Source organism: Macaca nemestrina, chromosome 20, assembly GCF_043159975.1.
Source record: "Macaca nemestrina isolate mMacNem1 chromosome 20, mMacNem.hap1, whole genome shotgun sequence".
NCBI classification, from domain to species: Eukaryota; Metazoa; Chordata; class Mammalia; order Primates; family Cercopithecidae; genus Macaca; species Macaca nemestrina.
This window is the reverse complement of record NC_092144.1, coordinates 6,446,038-6,467,319: the sequence shown is the minus strand read 5'-3', so window position 1 is coordinate 6,467,319 and position 21,282 is coordinate 6,446,038. Positions and strand designations below refer to the sequence as shown.

At 47.5% G+C, this 21,282-nt stretch overlaps 1 protein-coding gene across 1 annotated transcript in view; it reads right to left on the bottom strand.

Moving 5' to 3' along the window:
- Positions 1 to 12,778: 12,778 nt before the first annotated feature.
- The window catches only part of LOC105484575 (vav guanine nucleotide exchange factor 1), an 84,440-nt gene continuing 75,936 nt past the window's right edge, over positions 12,779 to 21,282 (bottom strand). Inside the window, exons 24-27 of the mRNA XM_071087214.1 lie at positions 19,795 to 19,882; positions 17,790 to 17,904; positions 16,735 to 16,886; positions 12,779 to 13,085 (exon numbers count right to left, since the gene is read on the bottom strand). Coding sequence (XP_070943315.1) covers positions 13,032 to 13,085; positions 16,735 to 16,886; positions 17,790 to 17,904; positions 19,795 to 19,882 — 409 coding nt within the window. The 3' untranslated portion in view covers positions 12,779 to 13,031. The remainder of the gene's footprint in view (positions 13,086 to 16,734; positions 16,887 to 17,789; positions 17,905 to 19,794; positions 19,883 to 21,282) is intronic.

Here is a 21,282-nt window from a genome sequence, read left to right as displayed (position 1 = left end):
CTTCCTTCCCTCCTTCCTTCCTTCCTTCCTTCCTTCCTTCCTTCCCTCCTTCCTTCCTTCCTTCCCTCCTTCCTTCCTTCCCTCCTTCCTTCCTTCCTTCCCTCCTTCCTTCCTTCCTTCCTTCCTTCCTTCCCTCCTTCCTTCCTTTCTTTCTCTCTGTCTCTCTCTCTCTCTCTCTTTCTTTCTTTCTCTCTTTCTTTCTTTCTGACAGAGTTTCACTCTTGTTGCCCAGGCTGGAGTGCAGTGGCACGATCTCAGCTCACCGCAACCTCTGCCTCCTGAGTTCAAGCGATTCTCTTGCCTCAGCCTCCCAAGTAGCTGGGATTATGTAGGGACCAGCCCTACAGGTTCTGTGGATTTTTCTCCTCATGTGCAGAGATGAGACATCATAGAAATAAAGACACAAGACAAAGAGATAGAAGAAAAGACAGCTGGGCCCTGGAGGACCACTACCACCAAGACACGGAGACTGATAGTGGCCCTGAATGCCTGGCTGCACTTTTATTGGATACAAGGCAGAATGGGCAGGGTAAGGAGTGTGAGTCATCTCCAGTGATTGATAAGGTCACATGAGTCATGTGTCCACCAGACAGGGGACCCTTCCCTGTTTGGCAGCCAAGGTGGAAAGAGAGAGAGAACAGCTATGCCATTATTTCTTCTATGCATTTCAAAGACTTTTAGTACTTTCACTAATTGTGCTACTGCTATCTAGAAGGCAGAGCCAGGTGTACAGGATGGAACATGAAGGCGGACTCGGAGCGTGACCACTGAAGCACAGCGTCACAGGGAGACGGTTAGGCCTCCGGATAGCTGTGGGCTGGCCGGACTGATGTCAGGCCTTTCACAAGAGGTGGTGGAACAGTCTTCTCTAACTCCCCTGGGGAAAGGGAGACTCCCTTTCCCAGTCTGCTAAGTAACAAGTGCCTTCCCAGGCACTGACACTACTGCTAGACCAAGGTCTGCTAAGTAACTGGTACCTTCCCAGGCACTGGCGTGACCACTAGATTATGGCGCCCTCTAGTGGCCCTGTCCTGGCATAACAGAGGGCTCATACTCTTGTCTCCTTGTCACTTCTCACCATGTCCCTTCAGCTGCTATCTCTGTATGGCCTGGTTTTTCCTAGGTTATAATTGTACAGCAAAGATTATTATAAAATATTGGAATAAAGAGTAATGCTACAAATGAATGATTAATGATATTCATATATAATCATATCTATAATATATTTCTGGTGTAATTATTTTTATTCTACATATTTTCTATATTTTACTGGAACAGCTCAAGCCCTCGGTCTCTTGCCTTGGCACCTGGGTGGCTTGCCACCCACAGGATTACAGGCATGCACCACCACACCCAGCTAATTTTGTATTTTTAGTAGACAGGGTTTCTCCATGTTAGTCAGGCTGGTCTCAAACTCCCGACCTCAGGTGATCTGCCTGCCTCGGCCTCCCAAAGTGCTGGGATTACAGGTGTGAGCCACCACGCCCAGCCAATTTTTTTCTTTTTAAAGACAGGGTCTCACTCTGTCTTCCAGGCTAGAGTACAGTGGCACGATCACAGCTCGCTGCAGCCTCAAACTCCTGGGCTCAAGTGATCCTCTTGCCTCAGCCTCCCAAATAGCTGGGACCATATGTGTGCACCACCATGCCCCGCTAAGTTTTTTAGTTTTTGTATAGATGGGAGTCTCAATATGTTGCCCAGACTGGTCTCAAACTCCTCCTCAACCGATCCTCCCACCTCAGCCTCCCAAGTAGCTGAGATTACAGGCACATGCCACCACATCAGGCTCTAATGTGAATTTTAAAATCTGGTCTCCACACACAATAGAATGCTATTCAGCCTTTAAAAAGAAAGAAACCCTGTCATTTGCAATCACATGAATAAATCTTTATAACATTATATCTAAGTGAAATAAGCCTAAGACAGAAAGACTAATATTGGATGATCTCACTTACATGCGGAATCTAAAAAGTCGACCTAATCTGAAAACATCCAAAGAAGTAGAAAGGGCCAGGCCCGGTGGCTCACACATGTAATCCTAACATTTTGGGAGGCTGAGGTGGGTGGATCACCTGAGGTCAGGAGTTCAAGACCAGCCTGGCCAACATGGTGAAAACCCGTCTCTACTAAAAATACAAAAATTAGCCAGGCATGGTGGCGGGCACCTGTAATCCCAGCTACTCGGGAAGCCAAGGCAGGAGAATTGCTTGAACTTGGGAGGCAGAGGTTATGGTGAGCCAAAATGGTGCCATTGCACTCCAGCCCAGGCGACAGAGCAAGACTCCCTCTCAAAAAAAAGAAAATAAATAAAAAGTAGAATGGTAGTTGCCAGAGGCTGTGGAAAAGCTGTTCAAAGCACACAATGTTTCAGTTACACAGGAGGAATAAGTGCAAGAGATGTATTGTACAACATGGTGACTACATTAATAACAATATATTGTACTTCTTTTGGTAAAGGCAGGGTCTCACTCTGTCCTGGCTCAAGCTAGAGTGCAGTGGCATGATCATAGCTCACTGCAGCCTCAGTCTCCTGAACTCAACCATCCTCCTCTGCCTCAACCCCCCGGTAGCTGGAACTACAGGCACCCACCACTATACCCAACTAATTTTTAATTTTTTGTACAGATGGGGTCTCACTATGTTGCCCAGGCTGGTCTCGAACTCCTGGGCTCAAGCAATCCTACCACCTCAGCCCCTCAAAGCACTAGGATTATAGGTGTGAGCCACCCTGCCCAGTCTGTATTCTTTTTTTTTTTTTTCTCCTCCCCGAGACAGAGTCTTGCTCTGTCCCAGGCTGGAGCATAGTGCTGTGATCTCGGCTCACTGCAACCTCTGCCTCCAGGGTTCAAGCAATTCTCCTGCATCAGCCTCCTGAGTAGCTGGGATTACAGGTGACCACCACTGCGCTTGGCTAATTTTTGTATTTTTAGTAGCGATGGGGTTTCACCATGTTGGCCAGGCTGGTCTCAAACTCATGACCTCGTGATCCACCTGCCTTGGCCTCCCAAAGTGCTGGGATTACAGGTGTGATTTCTTTTTTTTTTTTTTCTAGACGGATTCTTGCTCTGTCACCCAGTCTGGAGTGCAGCGGTGCCATCTCGGCTCACTGCAACCTCCACCTCCTGGGTTCAAGTGATTCTCCTGCCTCAGCCTCCTGAGTACCAGCCTGTATTTTTGAAAATTGGCTGGGAGTAGATTTTGAGTATTCCCACCACAATAAAATAAGTATGTGAGTAATTGAATAATGTATATGTTAATTAGCTCAATTTAGCCTTTTGATAATGTGTGTGTCTCTCTATATATATATATTTCCTTTTTTTTTTTTTTTGAGACAGAGTCTCACTCTGTCACCCAGGCTGGAGTGCAATGGCGCCATCTTAGCTCACTGCAACCTTCGCCTCCTGGGTTCAAGCAATTCTCATGCCTCAGCCTCCCGAGTAGCTGTGACTACAGTCATGGGCCACCACACCCAGCTAATTTTTTGTATTTTTAGTAGAGACAGGCCTTGCTATGTTGCCCTGATTTGTCTCAAACTCCTGACCTCAAGTGATCTGCCCACCTCAGCCTTCTAAAGTGCTGGGACGGATTACAGACGTGAGCCACTGCACCCAGTCAATATCTATATATTTCAGAACATCATGATGACCGCCATGAATAGATACCATTTTTATGTGTCAATTTCAAAAATTAAATAAATAAATAAATAAAAACAAAACCTTTTTTATTTTTCAACTTTTAAATAAAAACTTGCTAGCATGTTACTCCACTTTATTTTTCTCCATGGAGCTAATCTCTAAGTAAACTCCAGCTGAAGCCACATCCTCACCCAGCTCTTTCCTCTGCCCCTTCCTGCTGCCTGTGGCCAGCATGGCCAAGGCAGGAAGGGAGATGCCTTGTGGTTATCCCCGTGCCTGAGGTCTCTGATGTTGGTTGTGCTTTTGCTGGGTGGACTGGAGGCAAGGAAAGTGAAGATACTTACGATGACTCGAAATCAGCTGTGGTCCAGGTGCGGTGGCCCACACTTGTAATCCCAGAATTTCAGGAGGCAGAGGCAGGCAGATGATCTGAGGCCAGGAGTTCAAGACTAGCCTGGCCAACATGACAAAACCCCATCTCTGCTAAAAATACAAAAGTTAGCTGGGTGTGGTGGTGGGCACCGGTAATCCCAGCTACTCAGACAGGGAGAATTGCTGGAACCCAGGAGTTGGAGGTTGCAGTGAGCTGAGAGTGTGCCACTGCGTTCCAGCCTGGGCAACAGAGCAAGACTCCATCAAAAAAATAAGGAAGGAAGGAAGGAAGGAAGGAAGGAAGGAAGGAAGGAAGGAAGGAAGGAAGGAGAAAAAAGAAATCAGGTGTGGTGAGACTGTTTACACCATAGGAATGGGCACATGATATGCGAATATCCACTGTTTGAATCATCCCCACTCTGGCCAGGCACGGTGGCTCACACCTGTAATCCTAGCACTTTGGAAAGCCAAGGCCGGTGGATCACCTGAGGTCAGGAGTTCGAGACCAGCCTGGCCAACATGGTGAAACCCCCTCGCTACTCAAAAGAAAATACAAAAATTAGTTGGGCGTGGTGGAGGACTTTTTAGTACCAGCTACTCGGGAGGCTGAGGGAGGAGAATCACTTGAACCCGGGAGGTGGAGGTTGCAGTGAGCCAAGATCACACCATTGCACTTCAGCCTGGGCGACAGAGCGAGGCTCTGCCTCAAAAATAAATAAATAAATAAATAAGTCACCCCCCACACCACGGCTCCCCAAATCCTGCAGCTTAGAGTTCAAACATCCAAGCCTGACTTCTGAGGCCCCCTAACAGCCTTGTCTTTGGAAACAGTCTAATCAGAGTTTGAGACACTGAAGCCAAATCACCGAAGGCCACCAGAGGGCAGTACATAGCTTCAAATTGGTGCTGTGCGGTTACAACGGGCAAGATACGGGGAACTTGGTTCCGCGGGGCAAACGCCAGGGCAACGCGGAAGTATTGGCTGCCTAAGGACAAGTCCCGCCTTGCGTGAATGGTACCCATGAAATATGACGGCTTCCTGTGTGAAAATCTGCCCCCCGCCTAACTTCATTGCCTGGAATTCCACCATTAAGGAGTCATTCCTTTGGATAAAAAATGTTCCTCTGAAAAAAAAAAAAGTTCTTCTGGGCCGGGTGCGGTGGCTCACACCTGTAATCCCAACACTTTGGGAGGCTGAGGTGGGAGGATGACTTGGGGCCAGGAGTTCGAGACCAGCCTGGACAACATAGCAAGACCCCGTATCTAAAAAAAAAAAAAATTTAATTAGCTGGGCATGGTGGCGTGCGTCTGTAGTCCCAGCTGCTCAGGATGCTAAGGGTGAGAGGATCACTTGAACTCAGGAGTCTAAGGATGCCATGAATTATGATTTCACCAATGTACCCCAGCCTGGACAACATAGCAAGACCCTGTCTCTTAAAAAAGATGAAAGAAAGAAAGAGGGTGCTTCTTTTTTTTGGATGGAGTTAAGCTCTTGTTGCCCAGGCTGGAGTGCAGTGGTACAATCAAGGCTCACTGCAAGCTCCACCTCCCAGGTTCACGCCATTCTCCTGCCTCAGTCTCCCAAGTAGCTGGGACTACAGGCATCTGCCACCACGCCTGGCTAATTTTTTTATTTTTAGTAGAGATGGGGTTTCGCCATGTTAGCAGGATGATCTTGATCTCCTGACCTCGTGATCCACCTGCCTCAGCCTCCCAAAGTGCTGGGATTACAGGTGTGAGCCACCGCGCCCAGTCAGCAAGTAGTTTTTGACTGTCTGGGTCTATGTCCATCTGTGCATCTGCTTACCAAGAATGTAGGGTCATGGGGAGGGAATCTTTGTCTGTGAATCTCTGCAGTGTGTGCTTGTTTGTGTGTTATCTCCGGGGCTGTCTTCTTTATAAACATCTATGTATCTGTTTTGGCCAGTTGCACATGTAGGTATTTCTATGAGGACCTTTGTGTACAGTGTGTTATGTGTGTTTGTCTGTCTGTCTTAGGGGTTGAATTGCTGCACCCCCTCCTCAAATTCACATATTGAAATCCTAATCCCCAGGACCTCAGAATGTGACCTTATTTGGAAACAGAGTCTTTACAGATGGAGTTAGTTAAGGATCTTGAGCTGAAATCATGCTGGATTTAGGGTAGATCCTAAATATAATGACAATGTCTTTATAAGACAGGAGAAGGAGATTTGGACACAGAGGAGCTGTCCATATGAAGACAGAGGCAGAGATCGGGGCGATGTGTCTGCAAGGCAAGGAACACTGGAGATTGCCCGCCACCACCGGAAGCTGGAACAGGCAAGAAGAGATCCTCCCTGGAGCCGTTAGGGCGAGTGTGGCCCTGCCTACACCTTGATCTTAGACTTCTGGCCTCCAGAACTGGGAGAGAATCCATTTCTGTTGTTTCAGACACTTTGGTGGTGGTGGTTTGGTATGGCAGCCCTAGACAGCCAATACAGCGCCTGCGTGTGTGCACATGTGTGCCATGCACGTGGGTCTAGCAAGCTAATACAGTGTGTGCACACAGGTGCATGTGTGTGTGCACACACGTGTGTGTATGTGTGTGCCACGCTTGTGGGTCCAGCAAACTAATAATAGTGTCTGTGTGTGCGCACAAATATTTGTGTATGTGTGTGCATGTGTTCCCTCTTTCTTCGTGGTCCCCCAGGGACACATAAGAAGGGAAATCTTGCATCAGGCCTCACCTGGGCTTCATCCGACTCCCAACAACCCTTTCTTTTCTTTTTCTTTTTCGTTTTCCTTTTTTTTTTTTTTTTTTTTTTTTGAGATGGGGTCTTGCTCTGTCATCCAGGCTGAAGTGCAGTGATGCAATCTCAGCTCACTACAACCTCCCCCTCCTGGGTTCAAGTGATTCTCCTGCCACAGCCTCCTGAGTAGCTGGGATTACAGGTGCACGCCACCAAGCCCGGCTAATTATATATATATATGTGTATATGTGTGTGTGTGTGTGTGTGTGTGTGTGTGTGTGTGTGTGTGTGTGTGTATACATATATATATATTTTTTTTTAAGTACAGATGGTGTTTCACCGTGTTGGCCAGGCTGGTTTCGAGCTCCTGACCTCAAGTGATCCACCTGCCTCAGCCTCCCACAGTGCTAGGATTATAGGCCTGAGTCACCGTGCCCGGTCTCCCAACAACTTTTCACCACCCCACCCCTACTTTCCTCCCTCTCCAAGCAAAATGAGCCCCTTGAAGTTCCCAGAACCTCCCAGGATCACCATCATTTGCACCTCTCCCTAAAAAGCTTTCCCCTCATTTTTAATTTATTATTACTATTATTAGTGAGTCTCACTCTGTCATCAAGGCTGGGGTGCAGTGGCACAATCTCAGCTCACTGCAATCTCTGCCTCCCAGGTTCAAGTGATTCTCATGTCTCAACCTCCCAAGTAGCTGGGATTACAGGCACCTGCCACCATGCCTGGCTAATTTTTGTATTTTTAGCAGAGACGAGATTTCACCATGTTGGCCAAGCCGGTCTCAAACTCCTGACCTCAAGTGATCTGCCCGCCTCGGCCTCCCAAAGTGCTAGGATTACAGGTGTGAGCCACCGCGCCTGGCCTGGTTGGTTTTTAGAGATGAGGTCTCATTCTGTTGCCTAGGCTGGAGTGCAGTGGTGCAATCATAGTTCACCACAACCTCCACCTCCTGGGCTCAAGCAGTCCTCCCACCTCAGCCTCCTGAGTAGCTGGGACTACAGTTGTGTGCCACCATGCAGAGCTAATTTTTTTCTTTTTTTTTTCTTTGTAGAGAGGAAGGTCTCACTATATTGTGCAGGCTGATCTCGAGTTCCTGGCCTGAAGCAATTCTCCGGCCTCAGGCTTCCTGGCTTTCAAACTTCAAAATCTTCCTTGGAGATCCTGAATCTTAATTTATGAGCATTAAAAAAAAGTCTAAGGGCCAGGTGCGGTGGCTCACGCCTGTAATCCCAGCACTTTGGGAGGCCGAGGCGGGCGGATCATGAGGTCAGGAGATCAAGACCATCCTGGCCAACATGGGGAAACCCCATTTCTACTAAAACTACAAAAATTAGCTGGGCATGGTGGCTGGCGCCTGTATTCCCAGCTTCTTGAGAGACTGAGGCAGGAGAATCGCTTGAACCTGGGAGTCAGAGGTTACAGTGAGCCCAGATCACCACCACTGCATCCCAGCCTGGCGACAGAGCGAGACTCCGTCTCAAAAAAAAAAAAAAAAAAAAAAAAAAGCTAAGCTCTAAAGGACTCCAGACAAAAATCTGGTCATAGTAGGTGCTAGGAGATAGGGGCAGAGAGGAATGGGGAGTTGATTAATGAGTACAGAGTTTCAGTTTTGCAAGATGAAAAAGTTCTGGAGACGGATGGTGGTGATGGTTGCACAACAGTGTGAATGTACTTAACACTATTGAACACTTAAAAATGGTTAAGATTGGCCAGGTGCAGTGGCTCACGCCTGTCATCCCAGCACTTTGGGAGGTTGAGGAGGGTGGATCACAAGGTCAGGAGTTTGAAACCAGCCTGGCCAAGATGGTGAAACCTCGTCTCTACTAAAAATACAAAAATTAGCCGGGTGCGGTGGCGGGTGCCTGTAATCCCAGCTACTAGGGAGGCTGAAATAGGAGAATCGCTTCAACCTGGAAGGCGGAGGTTTCAGTGAGCTGTGATCACGCCACTGCACTCTAGCCTGGGCAACAGAGCAAGACACCATCTCAGAAACAAACAAACAAAAAAAACATAAACAAACAAACAAAACGGGCACTGTGGCTCATGTCTATAATCACAGCACTTTGGGAGGCCAAGGTGGGTGGATCACGAGGTCAGGAGATCAAGACCATCCTGGCTAACATTGTGAAACTCCGTCTCTACTAAAAATACAAAAAATTAGCCAAGCGTGGTGGCGGGTACCTGTAATCCCAGCTACTTGGGAGACTGAGGCAGGAGAATGGCATGAATCCAGGAGGTGGAACTTGCAGTGAGCTGAGACGGCACCACTGCACTCCAGCCTAGGTGACAGAGCGAGACTCCGTCACCAAAAAAAAAAAAAAAAGGTTAAGATAATTTCATGTGATGTATATTTTACTGCAACTTTAATAATTAGTAAAGACGATTAAATAAAAAATGGCCGGGCACGGTGGCTGACCTCTGTAATCCCAGCACTTTGGGAGGCCAAGGCAGGTGGATCACCTGAGGTCAGGAGTTCCAGACCAGGCTGGCCAACATGGCGAAACCCCGTCTCTACTAAAAACACAAAAAATTAGCCAGGCATGGTGGCACATGCCTATAATCCCAGCTACTCGGGAGACTAAGGCAGGAAAATCACTTGAACCCGGGAGGCGGAGGTTGCAGTAAGCCGAGATCGCACCACTGCACTCCAGCCTAGGCAACAGAGCAAGACTCTGTCTCAAAAAGAAAAACAAATGAGGCCAGGTGCAGTGGCTCACACCTGTAATCCCAGCACTTTGGGAGACCAGTGTGAGAGGACCTGCTTGAGCCCATGAGATCAAGACCAGCCTGGCTGACATAGCAACACCCCCTCCCTACAAAAAAGAAAATAAAATATTAGCCGGGTGTGGTGGTGCTTGCTTTTAGTCCCAGCTACTTGGGAGGCTGACGTGGGAGGATCGCTTGACACCAGGAGGTGGAGGCTGCAGTGAGCTATGATCATGCCACTGCGCTCTGACCTGGGCAACAGAGTGAGACTCTGTCCCTGAAAAAAATAAAATAAAATAATTTTAAAAGAAAGAAAAACGAATGAGCAGTACATTTTTGTGATCTTGAATCTTTGAGTATAAAATTCTTTCCTTAGTATAAAAATCTTTGAGTATAAAAAAAAGAAATTATCGCTTTTATTTATTTTCATTTATTTATTTTTATTTTTTATTTTTTTATTTTTTTTGAGACAGAGTCTTGCTCTGTCACCCAGGCTGGAGTGCAGTGGCATGATCTCGGCTCACAGCAACCTCTGCCTCCTGGGTTCAAGTGATTCTCCTGCCTCAGCCTCCCGAGTAGCTGGGATTACAGGCACCTGCCACCACGCCCGGTTAGTTTTTGTATTTTTAGTAGAGACGGGGTTTCACTATATTGGCCAGGCTGCTCCTGAACTCCTGATCTCAGGTGATCCACCCGCTTCAACCTCCCAAAGTGCTGGGATTACAAGCATGAGCTACTGCGCCCGGCAAATTCCCGCTTTATTTATCTATTTGTTTGTTTATTTATTTATTTATTTATTTATTTATTTATTTATTTATGAGATGGAGTCTCTGTTGACCAGGCTGGAGTGCAGTGGTGCAATCTCGGCTCACTGCAACCTCCTCCTCCCAGGTTCAAGTGATTCTCCTGCCTCAGCCTCCTGAGTAGTTGGGATTATAGGCACCAGGTAGTTTTTGTATTTTTATTAGAGACAGGGTTTTGCCACGTTGGCCAGGCTGGTCTTGAGCTCCCTGACCTCAGGTGATCCGCCCACCACAGCCTCCCAAAGTGCTGGGATTACAGGCATGAAGCACCACGCCGAGCCCAAAAGAAGGAATTTCATATCCCAGATTCAAGTTGTATTGTATTAATAAATGACAGAGAACAGCAATCAAGTTGGGAGACAGAAATTGGTGAGGGGCTTTGTGATTGGTGAGGGGCTTTGTCTGTGATTGGTGAGGGGCTTTGTCTGTGATTGGTGAGGGGCCTTTGTGATTGGTGAGGGGCCTTTGTCTGTGATTGGTGAGGGGCCTTTGTCTGTGATTGGTGAGGGGCCTTTGTCTGTGATTGGTGAGGGGCCTTTGTCTGTGATTGGTGAGGGGCCTTTGTCTGTGATTGGTGAGGGGCCTTTGTCTGTGATTGGTGAGGGGGCTTTGTCTGTGATTGGTGAGGGGCTTTGTCTATGGATTGGTGAGGGGCTTTGTCTATGGATTGGTGAGGGGCTTTGTCTGTGATTGGTGAGGGGGCTTTGTCTGTGATTGGTGAGGGGCTTTGTCTGTGATTGGTGAGGGCCTTTGTCTATGGATTGGTGAGGGGCCTTTGTGATTGGTGAGGGGCCTTTGTCTGTGATTGGTGAGGGGGCCTTTGTCTATGGATTGGTGAGGGGCTTTGTCTATGGATTGGTGAGGGGCTTTGTCTATGGATTGGTGAGGGGCTTTGTCTATGGATTGGTGAGGGGCCTTTGTGATTGGTGAGGGGCCTTTGTCTGTGATTGGTGAGGGGCCTTTGTCTGTGGTTGGTGAGGGGCCTTTGTCTGTGATTGGTGAGGGGCTTTGTCTGTGATTGGTGAGGGGCTTTGTCTGTGATTGGTGAGGGGCTTTGTCTGTGATTGGTGAGGGCCTTTGTCTATGGATTGGTGAGGGGCCTTTGTGATTGGTGAGGGGCCTTTGTCTGTGATTGGTGAGGGGCCTTTGTCTGTGGTTGGTGAGGGGCCTTTGTCTGTGATTGGTGAGGGGCTTTGTCTGTGATTGGTGAGGGGCTTTGTCTGTGATTGGTGAGGGGCTTTGTCTGTGATTGGTGAGGGGCTTTGTCTGTGATTGGTGAGGGCCTTTGTCTATGGATTGGTGAGGGGCCTTTGTGATTGGTGAGGGGCCTTTGTCTGTGATTGGTGAGGGGCCTTTGTCTGTGGTTGGTGAGGGGCCTTTGTCTGTGATTGGTGAGGGGCTTTGTCTGTGATTGGTGAGGGGGCTTTGTCTGTGATTGGTGAGGGGCTTTGTCTGTGATTGGTGAGGGGCTTTGTCTGTGATTGGTGAGGGGCTTTGTCTGTGATTGGTGAGGGGCTTTGTCTGTGATTGGTGAGGGCCTTTGTCTATGGATTGGTGAGGGGCCTTTGTGATTGGTGAGGGGCTTTGTCTGTGATTGGTGAGGGGCTTTGTCTGTGATTGGTGAGGGGCTTTGTCTGTGGTTGGTGAGGGGCTTTGTCTGTGATTGGTGAGGGGCCTTTGTCTGTGATTGGTGAGGGGGCTTTGTCTGTGGTTGGTGAGGGGGCTTTGTCTGTGATTGGTGAGGGGCTTTGTCTGTGATTGGTGAGGGGCTTTGTCTGTGATTGGTGAGGGGCTTTGTCTGTGATTGGTGAGGGGCTTTGTCTATGGATTGGTGAGGGGCTTTGTCTATGGATTGGTGAGGGGCCTTTGTGATTGGTGAGGGGCCTTTGTCTGTGATTGGTGAGGGGCCTTTGTCTGTGGTTGGTGAGGGGCCTTTGTCTGTGATTGGTGAGGGGCTTTGTCTGTGATTGGTGAGGGGCTTTGTCTGTGATTGGTGAGGGGCTTTGTCTGTGATTGGTGAGGGCCTTTGTCTATGGATTGGTGAGGGGCCTTTGTGATTGGTGAGGGGCCTTTGTCTGTGATTGGTGAGGGGGCTTTGTCTGTGATTGGTGAGGGGCTTTGTCTGTGATTGGTGAGGGGCTTTGTCTGTGGTTGGTGAGGGGCTTTGTCTGTGATTGGTGAGGGGCCTTTGTCTGTGATTGGTGAGGGGGCTTTGTCTGTGGTTGGTGAGGGGGCTTTGTCTGTGATTGGTGAGGGGCTTTGTCTGTGATTGGTGAGGGGCTTTGTCTGTGATTGGTGAGGGGCTTTGTCTATGGATTGGTGAGGGGCTTTGTCTATGGATTGGTGAGGGGCTTTGTCTATGGATTGGTGAGGGGCTTTGTCTGTGGATTGGTGAGGGGCTTTGTCTATGGATTTGTGAGGGGCTTTGTCTGTGATTGGTGAGGGGCTTTGTCTGTGGATTGGTGAGGGGCTTTGTCGGTGTGGCACACTCTTTCCCCATCTCTCTCCTGGCAGGTCCTTCTGAAAGACGCCAGGCCTTCCATCCATCTTCATCCATTTATTAAATGTAACCCCCTTGAGCCCATCTGCTTGAGGGGACCCAAGAGGAAATCGGGGTGTTATAAATTAACCGTGACAGGGCACATCCCGGGAGCACCGCCAGCCGGACGCTGGCCTCCTCCAGTCCATCCCAAAGTCTCCACCCGCCGGGAGCTGTCACAGCCCCTGGCCCTGCTGCCTGCCCACGCCGGGCTCAGAGCCTGGAGTCTCTCGTCTCTCTGCCAATGCACCAGGGCTCAGCAGTATTCAGAATAATCTTCCTCCACGTAGTTGGCAGGGAACCAGCCAACCTGGAAACAGATGAGTTCATCAGAGCAGCCTCCGCACATCCTCCTACCGCCCCTCCACACACCAGGCAGGCTCCCTCCCACCTCAGGGCCTTTGCACCTGCTATTCCTTCTACCCCAGAAAACACATCACCCAACATACCCAAGGTTGACCACACACATACACAGACACACACACACAGACACACACACACACATAGACACACACACACACACACAGACACACACACACGTATAGACACACACACACACAGACACACAACACAGATACACACACACAGACACACACACAGACACATACACACACATATACACACACACACACAGACACACACACACACATACCCCCATTACTTCCTAAAAGTCCCTCCCTAAATGTCACTTTATCAGCAAGGCATTCCTAGCCACTCTATTCAGAATTGCAAGCTCCACCCGCCCCAACACTCAAACTCCTTAGCCCCTTTCCTTTTTCTTTTCTTTCTTTTTTTTTTTTTTTTTTTTTTGAGACGGAGTCTCACTCTGTCCCCCAGGCTGGAGTGCAATGACGCAATCTCAGCTCACTGCAACCTCCACCTCCTGGGTGCCAGTGATTCTCCTGCCTCAGCCTCCCGATTAGCTGGGATTACAGGCGCCTGCCACTACACTCGGCTAATTGTTTTGTATTTTTAGTAGAGACGGGGTTTCACCACGTTGGCCAGGCTGATTTCAAACTTCTGACCTCTGGTGATCTGCCCATCTCAGCCTCCCAAAGTGCTAGGATTACAGGCTTGAGCCACCGCGCCTGGACCCCGTTTTTTGCTTTATCTTTCTCTATATCACCTATCACCATCTGATTCATTATGTATAATTTGCTTATTTACAAGCTTTATGTCTGTTCCCCTCCCTGCAACTACAATGTGAGCTTTACAAGGGAGAATTTTTTTTTTTTTTTTTTTGAGACAGAATCTCACTCTGTCTGTTCCCCTCCCTGCAACTACAATGTGAGCTTTACAAGGGAAAATTTATTTTATTTATTTATTTTTTTTTGAGACAGAATCTCACTCTGTTGCCCAGGCTGGAGTGCAGTGGCACGATCTCGGCTCACCACAACCTCTGCCTCCTGGGTTCAAGGAATTCTCCTGCCTCAGCTTAACGAGTAGCTGGGATTACAGGTGCACACCACCACACCCAGCTAATTTTTATGTATCTTTAGTTAAGACAGGGTTTCACCATGTTGGCCAGGCGAGTCTCAAACTCCTCTCCTCAAGTGATCAACCCATCTTGACCTCCCAAAGTGCTCGGATTACAAGCATGAGCCACCACGCCTGGCCAGCAGGGATTTTTGTCTGTATTAATTGTCACTGAATCCCAAGAGCCTAGAACAGTTCCTGGCACACAGTAGATAATTAATGAATATTTGTTGGATGGATGGATAGATGAATGGATGGATTATTGGATTGATGGGTAGGTGGATAGATAGATAGATAGATAGATAGATAGATAGATAGATAGATAATAGATCGATAGATAGATAATGGATAGGTAATGGATGGATGGATGGATGGATGGATGGATGGATGGATGGATGGATAGATGAATGGGTGGATGGATACATGCTTTGGTGGATAGTGGTTGGATGGATGGATGGATGAATTAATGGCCTGATGGGTAGGTAGATGGATGGATATAGAGATAGATTAACAAATGGCTGCATGCATAGATAGATGGATGGATGCACAGACAGAAATGGATGAATAGATGTTGGATGGATGGTAGATTAATGGATAGATTAATGTTTTAATGAGTGGGTAGGTGGATGGATGAATAGGTGAATGGAAGGGTGGGTGGATGAATGGATAGATGCATAGGTTGAGATGGATGGATGCACAGATGAATGGATGATTTGTGGATGGATGGATGGATGGGTAGATGGATGGACGGATGAATGAATCCTTTACATCCCAATCCTTCCTCAATGCTTCAAAAGCCTCTCTCAAACCCTAATTGTCCTCCACTGCTCATTAAACTGTCCCTCCAATGTTTTAACAAAACTCCTCATCTATGCAATTATCCAGATCATTTTTCCTTGTATGTTTTCCCCAGGAGAATGTAAGCTTTAACCACTGTCCTTGTCATCATCACACAAATATTTCTAAGAAATCATCGTAATCAAGGCGGAATTCTAGAGACTGAGAAGTCATCAGTGGATGAAATAAAGAAGGTGCTCTGCCTTCAAGGAACAAAAATAAGAACTTGGCAGAAACAAGTGGACTTGAAGAGCCCCAAGGTCTATTCCACTCCTTAGAGTTGGAATTCAAGCAGGCAATTGAGCACAGTGGTTTAGTCCCAGCTCTACCTCTTTGTACATTCAGTACTGATTCGGCACCTACTGTGTGCCAGGCACTCACTGTCCCAAGCACTGGTGTGATGTTGCAGTGAGCAAGACAGACACGGATCCCTGCCTCCTGCCTCGACGTTTTCCAAACATGCCAATCACCCTCTCACCCCAGGGCCTTTGCACACGTTGGTCCTTCTGTCTGGAACACTTTCCCCCAACACATCTACAACCTTTTCACTTGGATGACGTTATTTATCCTTTGTTAATCAGTTTGGCCTTTCAGAAGTCATCCTGATCTGCTCCTAGGGTGGATCGGGGGCTCCCTCAGTGCTCCCACGCTGCCCTGCGATTTTCCACCACAATCTCTTTTATTCTTTTTTTTTTTTTTTTTTTTTTTTTTTTTTTTTTTTTTGAGATACAGTCTCGCTCTGTCACCCAGACTGGAGTGCAGTGGCATGATCTTGGTTCACTGCAAGCTCTGCCTCCTGGGTTCACGCCTTTCTCCTGCCTCAGCCTCCCAAGTAGCTGGGATTACAGGCACCCGCCACCACGCCCAGCTAATGTTTTTTGTATTTTTAGTAGAGACGGGGTTTCACCATGTTAACCAGGATGGTCTTTATCTCCTGACCTTGTGATCCACCCACCTCGGCCTCCAAAAGTGCTGGGATTACAGGCGTGAGCCACCGCGCCCAGCCTCTTTCTTTTTTTTTTTTAAACACAGGGTCTTGTTCTGTTGCCCAGGCTGGAGTGCAGTGGCACAATCATAGCCCACTGCAGCCTCCAACTCCTGGACTCAAGCAATCCTCCCACCTCAGCCTGCCGAGTACCTGGGACTACAAGCATACACTACCACACCCAACTAATGTTTTTACTTTTATTTATGGAGAGGTGGGATCTCACTATTTTAGCCAGGCTGGTCTCGAATTTGTGGCCTCAAGAGATCCTCCCACCTCAGCCTCCCAAAGCACTGGGATTACAGGCATAAGCCACCGTGACCAGCACCCTTGTTAATCTTGACCACTCAGCGTCATGACTGCTTGGTTGTAAGTCTGTCCTCCACATTCGATTATAAGTTTCATGAGGGCAGTCCTTGTACCGTGCTTGTTTCTATCTCCTTGGCACCCAGCACCATGTCTGTACACAGCAGGTGCTCAATATATGCAGGTAGGTTGCATAAATGCATAAATGGCATCCCTGCGTCCCTTCCTTCCCTCCAACCAAGAGAGACCTCCACGGGAGCCACACCTCACCTTCTCCAGTCCCCAATTCCTGTCCCCTCCACCACCAGGTCAACCCCCATGCCTTCCCCCTGTCACCCAGCCCTGCCTGCCTCACCCGGCCATAGATCTCCCCTCGCCACCAGCCTTGCTGTCCCTTCTTGTTAAGGATCTTGATGATGTCACCCTCCTTGAGCGACAGCTCTGATCGGTCCCGGGCGCAGAAGTCATAGCGGGCTTTGGCTGTGCCAAAATACTTTGTGCTTCCCACTGTGGAGAGAGAACAGAACTGAGAAAAGGGTCTGGGGCAGATACGCACTCCCTGTCGGGGGGCACAAGCTCTTGAGATGGTAACTCCAGATAAAGGAGTTATCAGTGCTCTTCGTTGCAGAGTATTAGATGCCCTCTGCTGTAAGGGGATACAACTGTACTCCCAGCATCATCCTCCCATTCAAATTTAGAAAATAAGACCTTTTTTTTTTTTTTTTTTTTTGAGATAGAGTCTTGCTCTGTCACCCAGAATGGAGTGCGATGGCACGATCTCAGCTCACTGCAACCTATGCCTCCCGGGTTCAAGTGATTCTCCTGCCTCAGCCTCCTGAATAGCTGGGATTACAGGCCTGTGCCACCATGCCCGGCTGGTTTTTATGTTTTTAGTAGAGATGGGGCTTCACCATGTTGGCCAGGCTGGTCTTGAACTCCTCGCCTCAAGTGATCCACCCGCCTTGGCCTCCCGAAGTGCTGGAGTTACAGGTGTGAGTCACCGCGCCCAGCCGGAAAATAAAACTGTTTTTGAATTTTTATTTTTATTTTTTTATCTTGAGGCTGAGACATGAGAATCCCTTGAACCTGGGAGGTGGGAGGCAAAGGTTGCAGTGAGCTAAGATTGCACCACTGTACTCCAGCCTAGGCAACAGAGTGAGATGTGAGACTCTGTCTCAAAAAAAAAATATATATATATATATATGTGTGTGTGTGTGTGTGTGTGTGTGTGTGTGTGTGTGTATGCGTATATATATATGAAGGGATAGACAGGAGTGGAAAGGGGTTCCTGCTACTGCACAGATACGACCTCTGCAAACCCATTGGAACGGGTGTCAGTGTCATCCCCAAACTTTCCCTCCACAATGGGAAGGGGCTGGGGCTGTAAGCGCCCAGTCTGAGTCCTCCTACCTGCTGGCTTGCTGATGGTCCTCTTCTCAGGCTCCTTGAAGGGGAACTGCAAGGTGGTGTCCAGAGACTTGAAGCAATCCTTTAGGGAGTTCTGCTGGTAAAACTCCACCAGCTCCTAGAAGGCGGACAACATGGCAGATGCTATCCCAGCAGGCCAGCCCATAAGGGGGCAGAGCTAGGAAGAGCCATATGCAACTCCTCATACAAAGCAGGCCCTGCCTCTGGCCTCTTTGGCAAGTGACCCCTTGAATGCCCCCCATGATGGGGAGTTCATCACCTTCCTGAGCAGCCAGGACCATTTATGGGGAAGGCACCACATTGCCTAAAACAAGTTCTTCTAATAGTGGACTAATTCACTTCGTAATAAATTTGCCAGATAATTAGCTCGCCAAATTTGAAACCTTCAATGGGTGCCATGTGCCTTAATTTACAATTAACAATCATCATTGGGCCAGATGCAGTGGCTCATGCCTGTAATCTCAGCACCTTGGGAAGCCAATGTGGGAGGATCACTTGAAGCCAAGAGTTCAAGGCCAGCCTGGGCAACATAGCAAGATCCCATCTCTACAAAATATTAAAAAAATTAGCCAGGCATGACAGCGCATGCCTGTAGTCCCAGCTATTTAGGAGGCTGAGGAAGGAGGATCGCCTGAGCCCAGGGGTTTGAAGCTACAGTGAGCTATGATCACAACACTGCACTCTAGCCTGGGCCACAGAGCAAGATTCTGTCTCTTGTATTTTTTTTTTAAAGTAAACCTATATGAAAGGTTCATAGATACTGATTACCCTATTCCAACAACTTGTCTGAAATTTTTCAGGAGTTAAAAATTGGGGGAACGTGTTTCAGAATAAAAAGTATGGAGGAAAAAAGAGATTTGTTGAATAAATTAACCTTTGGGGGAGTCAAGGATCCATTTGAGAATCGAGTGAAATCTAAGACAAAAAATATAGATGCATGCACAATTCTGGACTTTCTTTCAGAGGACTCAGCTTCTCAAGGGCTCACAGACCATGGGTAAAAACCATATGCCTTAGACCACTAGGCCTAAAAATGTCTAAAATATGGCTGAAAATTACAAGGCACCAAACAGAAGTAAGAACATTCAAAAGGCATTTGAATTATTGCCAAAACAATTATGCAGCAGATTAGGCAAAGACAAGCTATGGGTCTGCCATTCAGTGAAGCTAGATGATGAGTAAACCTCAGTTTTGCCCATCTGTGAAATGGGGACTCAGAAAAACGGTTGAGGGGATTAATTAGGTTCCTATCTATAACATATTTGAGGGCTGAATGCAGTAACTCACACCTGTAATCCCAACACTTTGGGAGGCCAAGACAGAAGGATTATTTGAGCCCAGGAGTTCAAGGCCAGCCTGAGCAACAAAGCAAGTCCCCATCTCTACAAAAAAAATTTTTTTTTAATGAGCCAGGCATGATGGTGCATGCCTATAGTCCCAGCTACTCAGGAGGCTGAGGCGAGAGGATTATTTAGCCCAGGAATTTGAGGCTGCAGTCAGTGTACTATGATTGCACCACTGCACTCCAGCCTGGGCAACAGAGCAAGACTCTCTCTCTCTCTCTCAATCTATCTATCTATATAAATAAAGAGACACAAATATATACATATATACTACATATGTATGTATACATATGTATGTATACATATGTAGTATATATGTAAGCAAAATTTAAATACACACATACATATATGTATACATACATATATACACACATACATATATACATAACATATGTATATATGTATAAATAAAATTTAAAAATTAATATATCTTACACTTAAATGCTCTGTCAATACTCAACTGCTGTTAGTCATTATTACTCCCATTGTTCATCATTAAGAACATAAGTTTAAGGTCACTTTCACTGTAGTGCCACTGAAGGGGGGTCACCCTGAATGTAGGAAAAGGGGGTCCCAAGGCGCAGGTGCAGGGAGGGTCCTCCTAGGTTCTGGAAAGCTGGGGTTGAGCGGACGTTGGCCCTTACCGTAAGCCCCCGGAAAGCCTTCTTCTCTGTGATCCGGTACAGTCCCTCTGCTGTCATGATTTTAATGTGCTTGACCTCGACGTTATATCTGGAACCAGATGGTCACCGGGCCCTGAGTCCGGGGACCAGGCCCGTTCCCCACCAAGCCCCAGTCACGGAAGAAGCAACCTTGACCCTTTCAGGGAAGAGTAACTGCTGGAACCCAAACCCTGAAGCTGTCCCAACAGAACCCATTCCTTGGGGCCTTTGCTACTCTAAGCCTTCATGTCTTCCTCTCGTAGAAGAGGAATCATCTTCCCTGACTCACAGGTTTGTTGAGAAGTCAGTAGGGCCTTGTAAAGAAAGCAGTGTTCTAGAAGAGACAGGAAGAGACCTCCCCTTCCACCAATATAGACGACCACAGGATATAAAGGAAGAGGGAGGAGAAACCCATTTCTGTCAATACGGTGGACATAGACTAAAAGGGGCCTTGGTGGAGACCTCCACTCTTGCTCATCTGGCAAACTAGATCAAAAACAAACACACACAAAAACAACAACAACAACAAAAACCTCTTCCCATTAAAAAAAAAACCCTAGAAATGTTGAGAAAAAAAATGCTGAGCTCTACAAAAAAAAAAAAAAAAAGTAAGGGAAATTCACAGGAGCCAAAAATAAAAACGAAATTACGAACTCAGCAACATGTGAGACAAGGGAATTCTTCTGCACTGTGGGTTGGAATGTCAATTGGTTCAGCCACTGTGGAAAGCAGTTCGGAGGTTTCTCAAAGAACTAAAAATAGAACCACCATTTGACGCAGCAACCCCAGGACTGGGTATCTACCCAAAGGAAAAAGTAATTGTGTTACCAAAAAGACACACGCCCTCGTATGTTCGTCACAGCACCACTCACGATAGCAAAGACCTGGAGTCAACCCAGGTGCCCATCAACAGTGGACTGGATAAGAAAATGTGGTACATATACACTATGGAATACTATACAGCCATAAAAAAGAATAAGATCATGTGTACTGCAGCAGCGTGGATGCACTGGGTGTTATTATCCTAAGCCAATTAACACAGAAACAGAAAACCAAATAACCCATGTTCTCACTTATAAGCAGGGATTAAACATTGGGTACACATGGACATAAAGATGGGCACAATATTGGCCAGGCACGGTGGCTCACGCCTGTAATCCCAGCACTTTGGGAATCCGAAGCGGGTGGATCATCTGAGGTCAGGAGTTTGAGACCAGCCTGGCCAACATGGTGAAACTGCCCCACCCCCACCACCCCACTGTCTCTACTAAAAATACAAAAAAATTAGCCGGGCATGGTGACATGCACCTGTAATCCCAGCTACTCAAGAGACTGAGGCAGAAGAATCGCTTGAACCTGGGAGGTAGAGGTTGCAGTGAGCTGAGATCACACCACTGCACTCCAGCCTGGGCAATAGAGAGAGACTCTGTCACAAAAAAATAAAAAATAATAATAATAATAAAATAAATT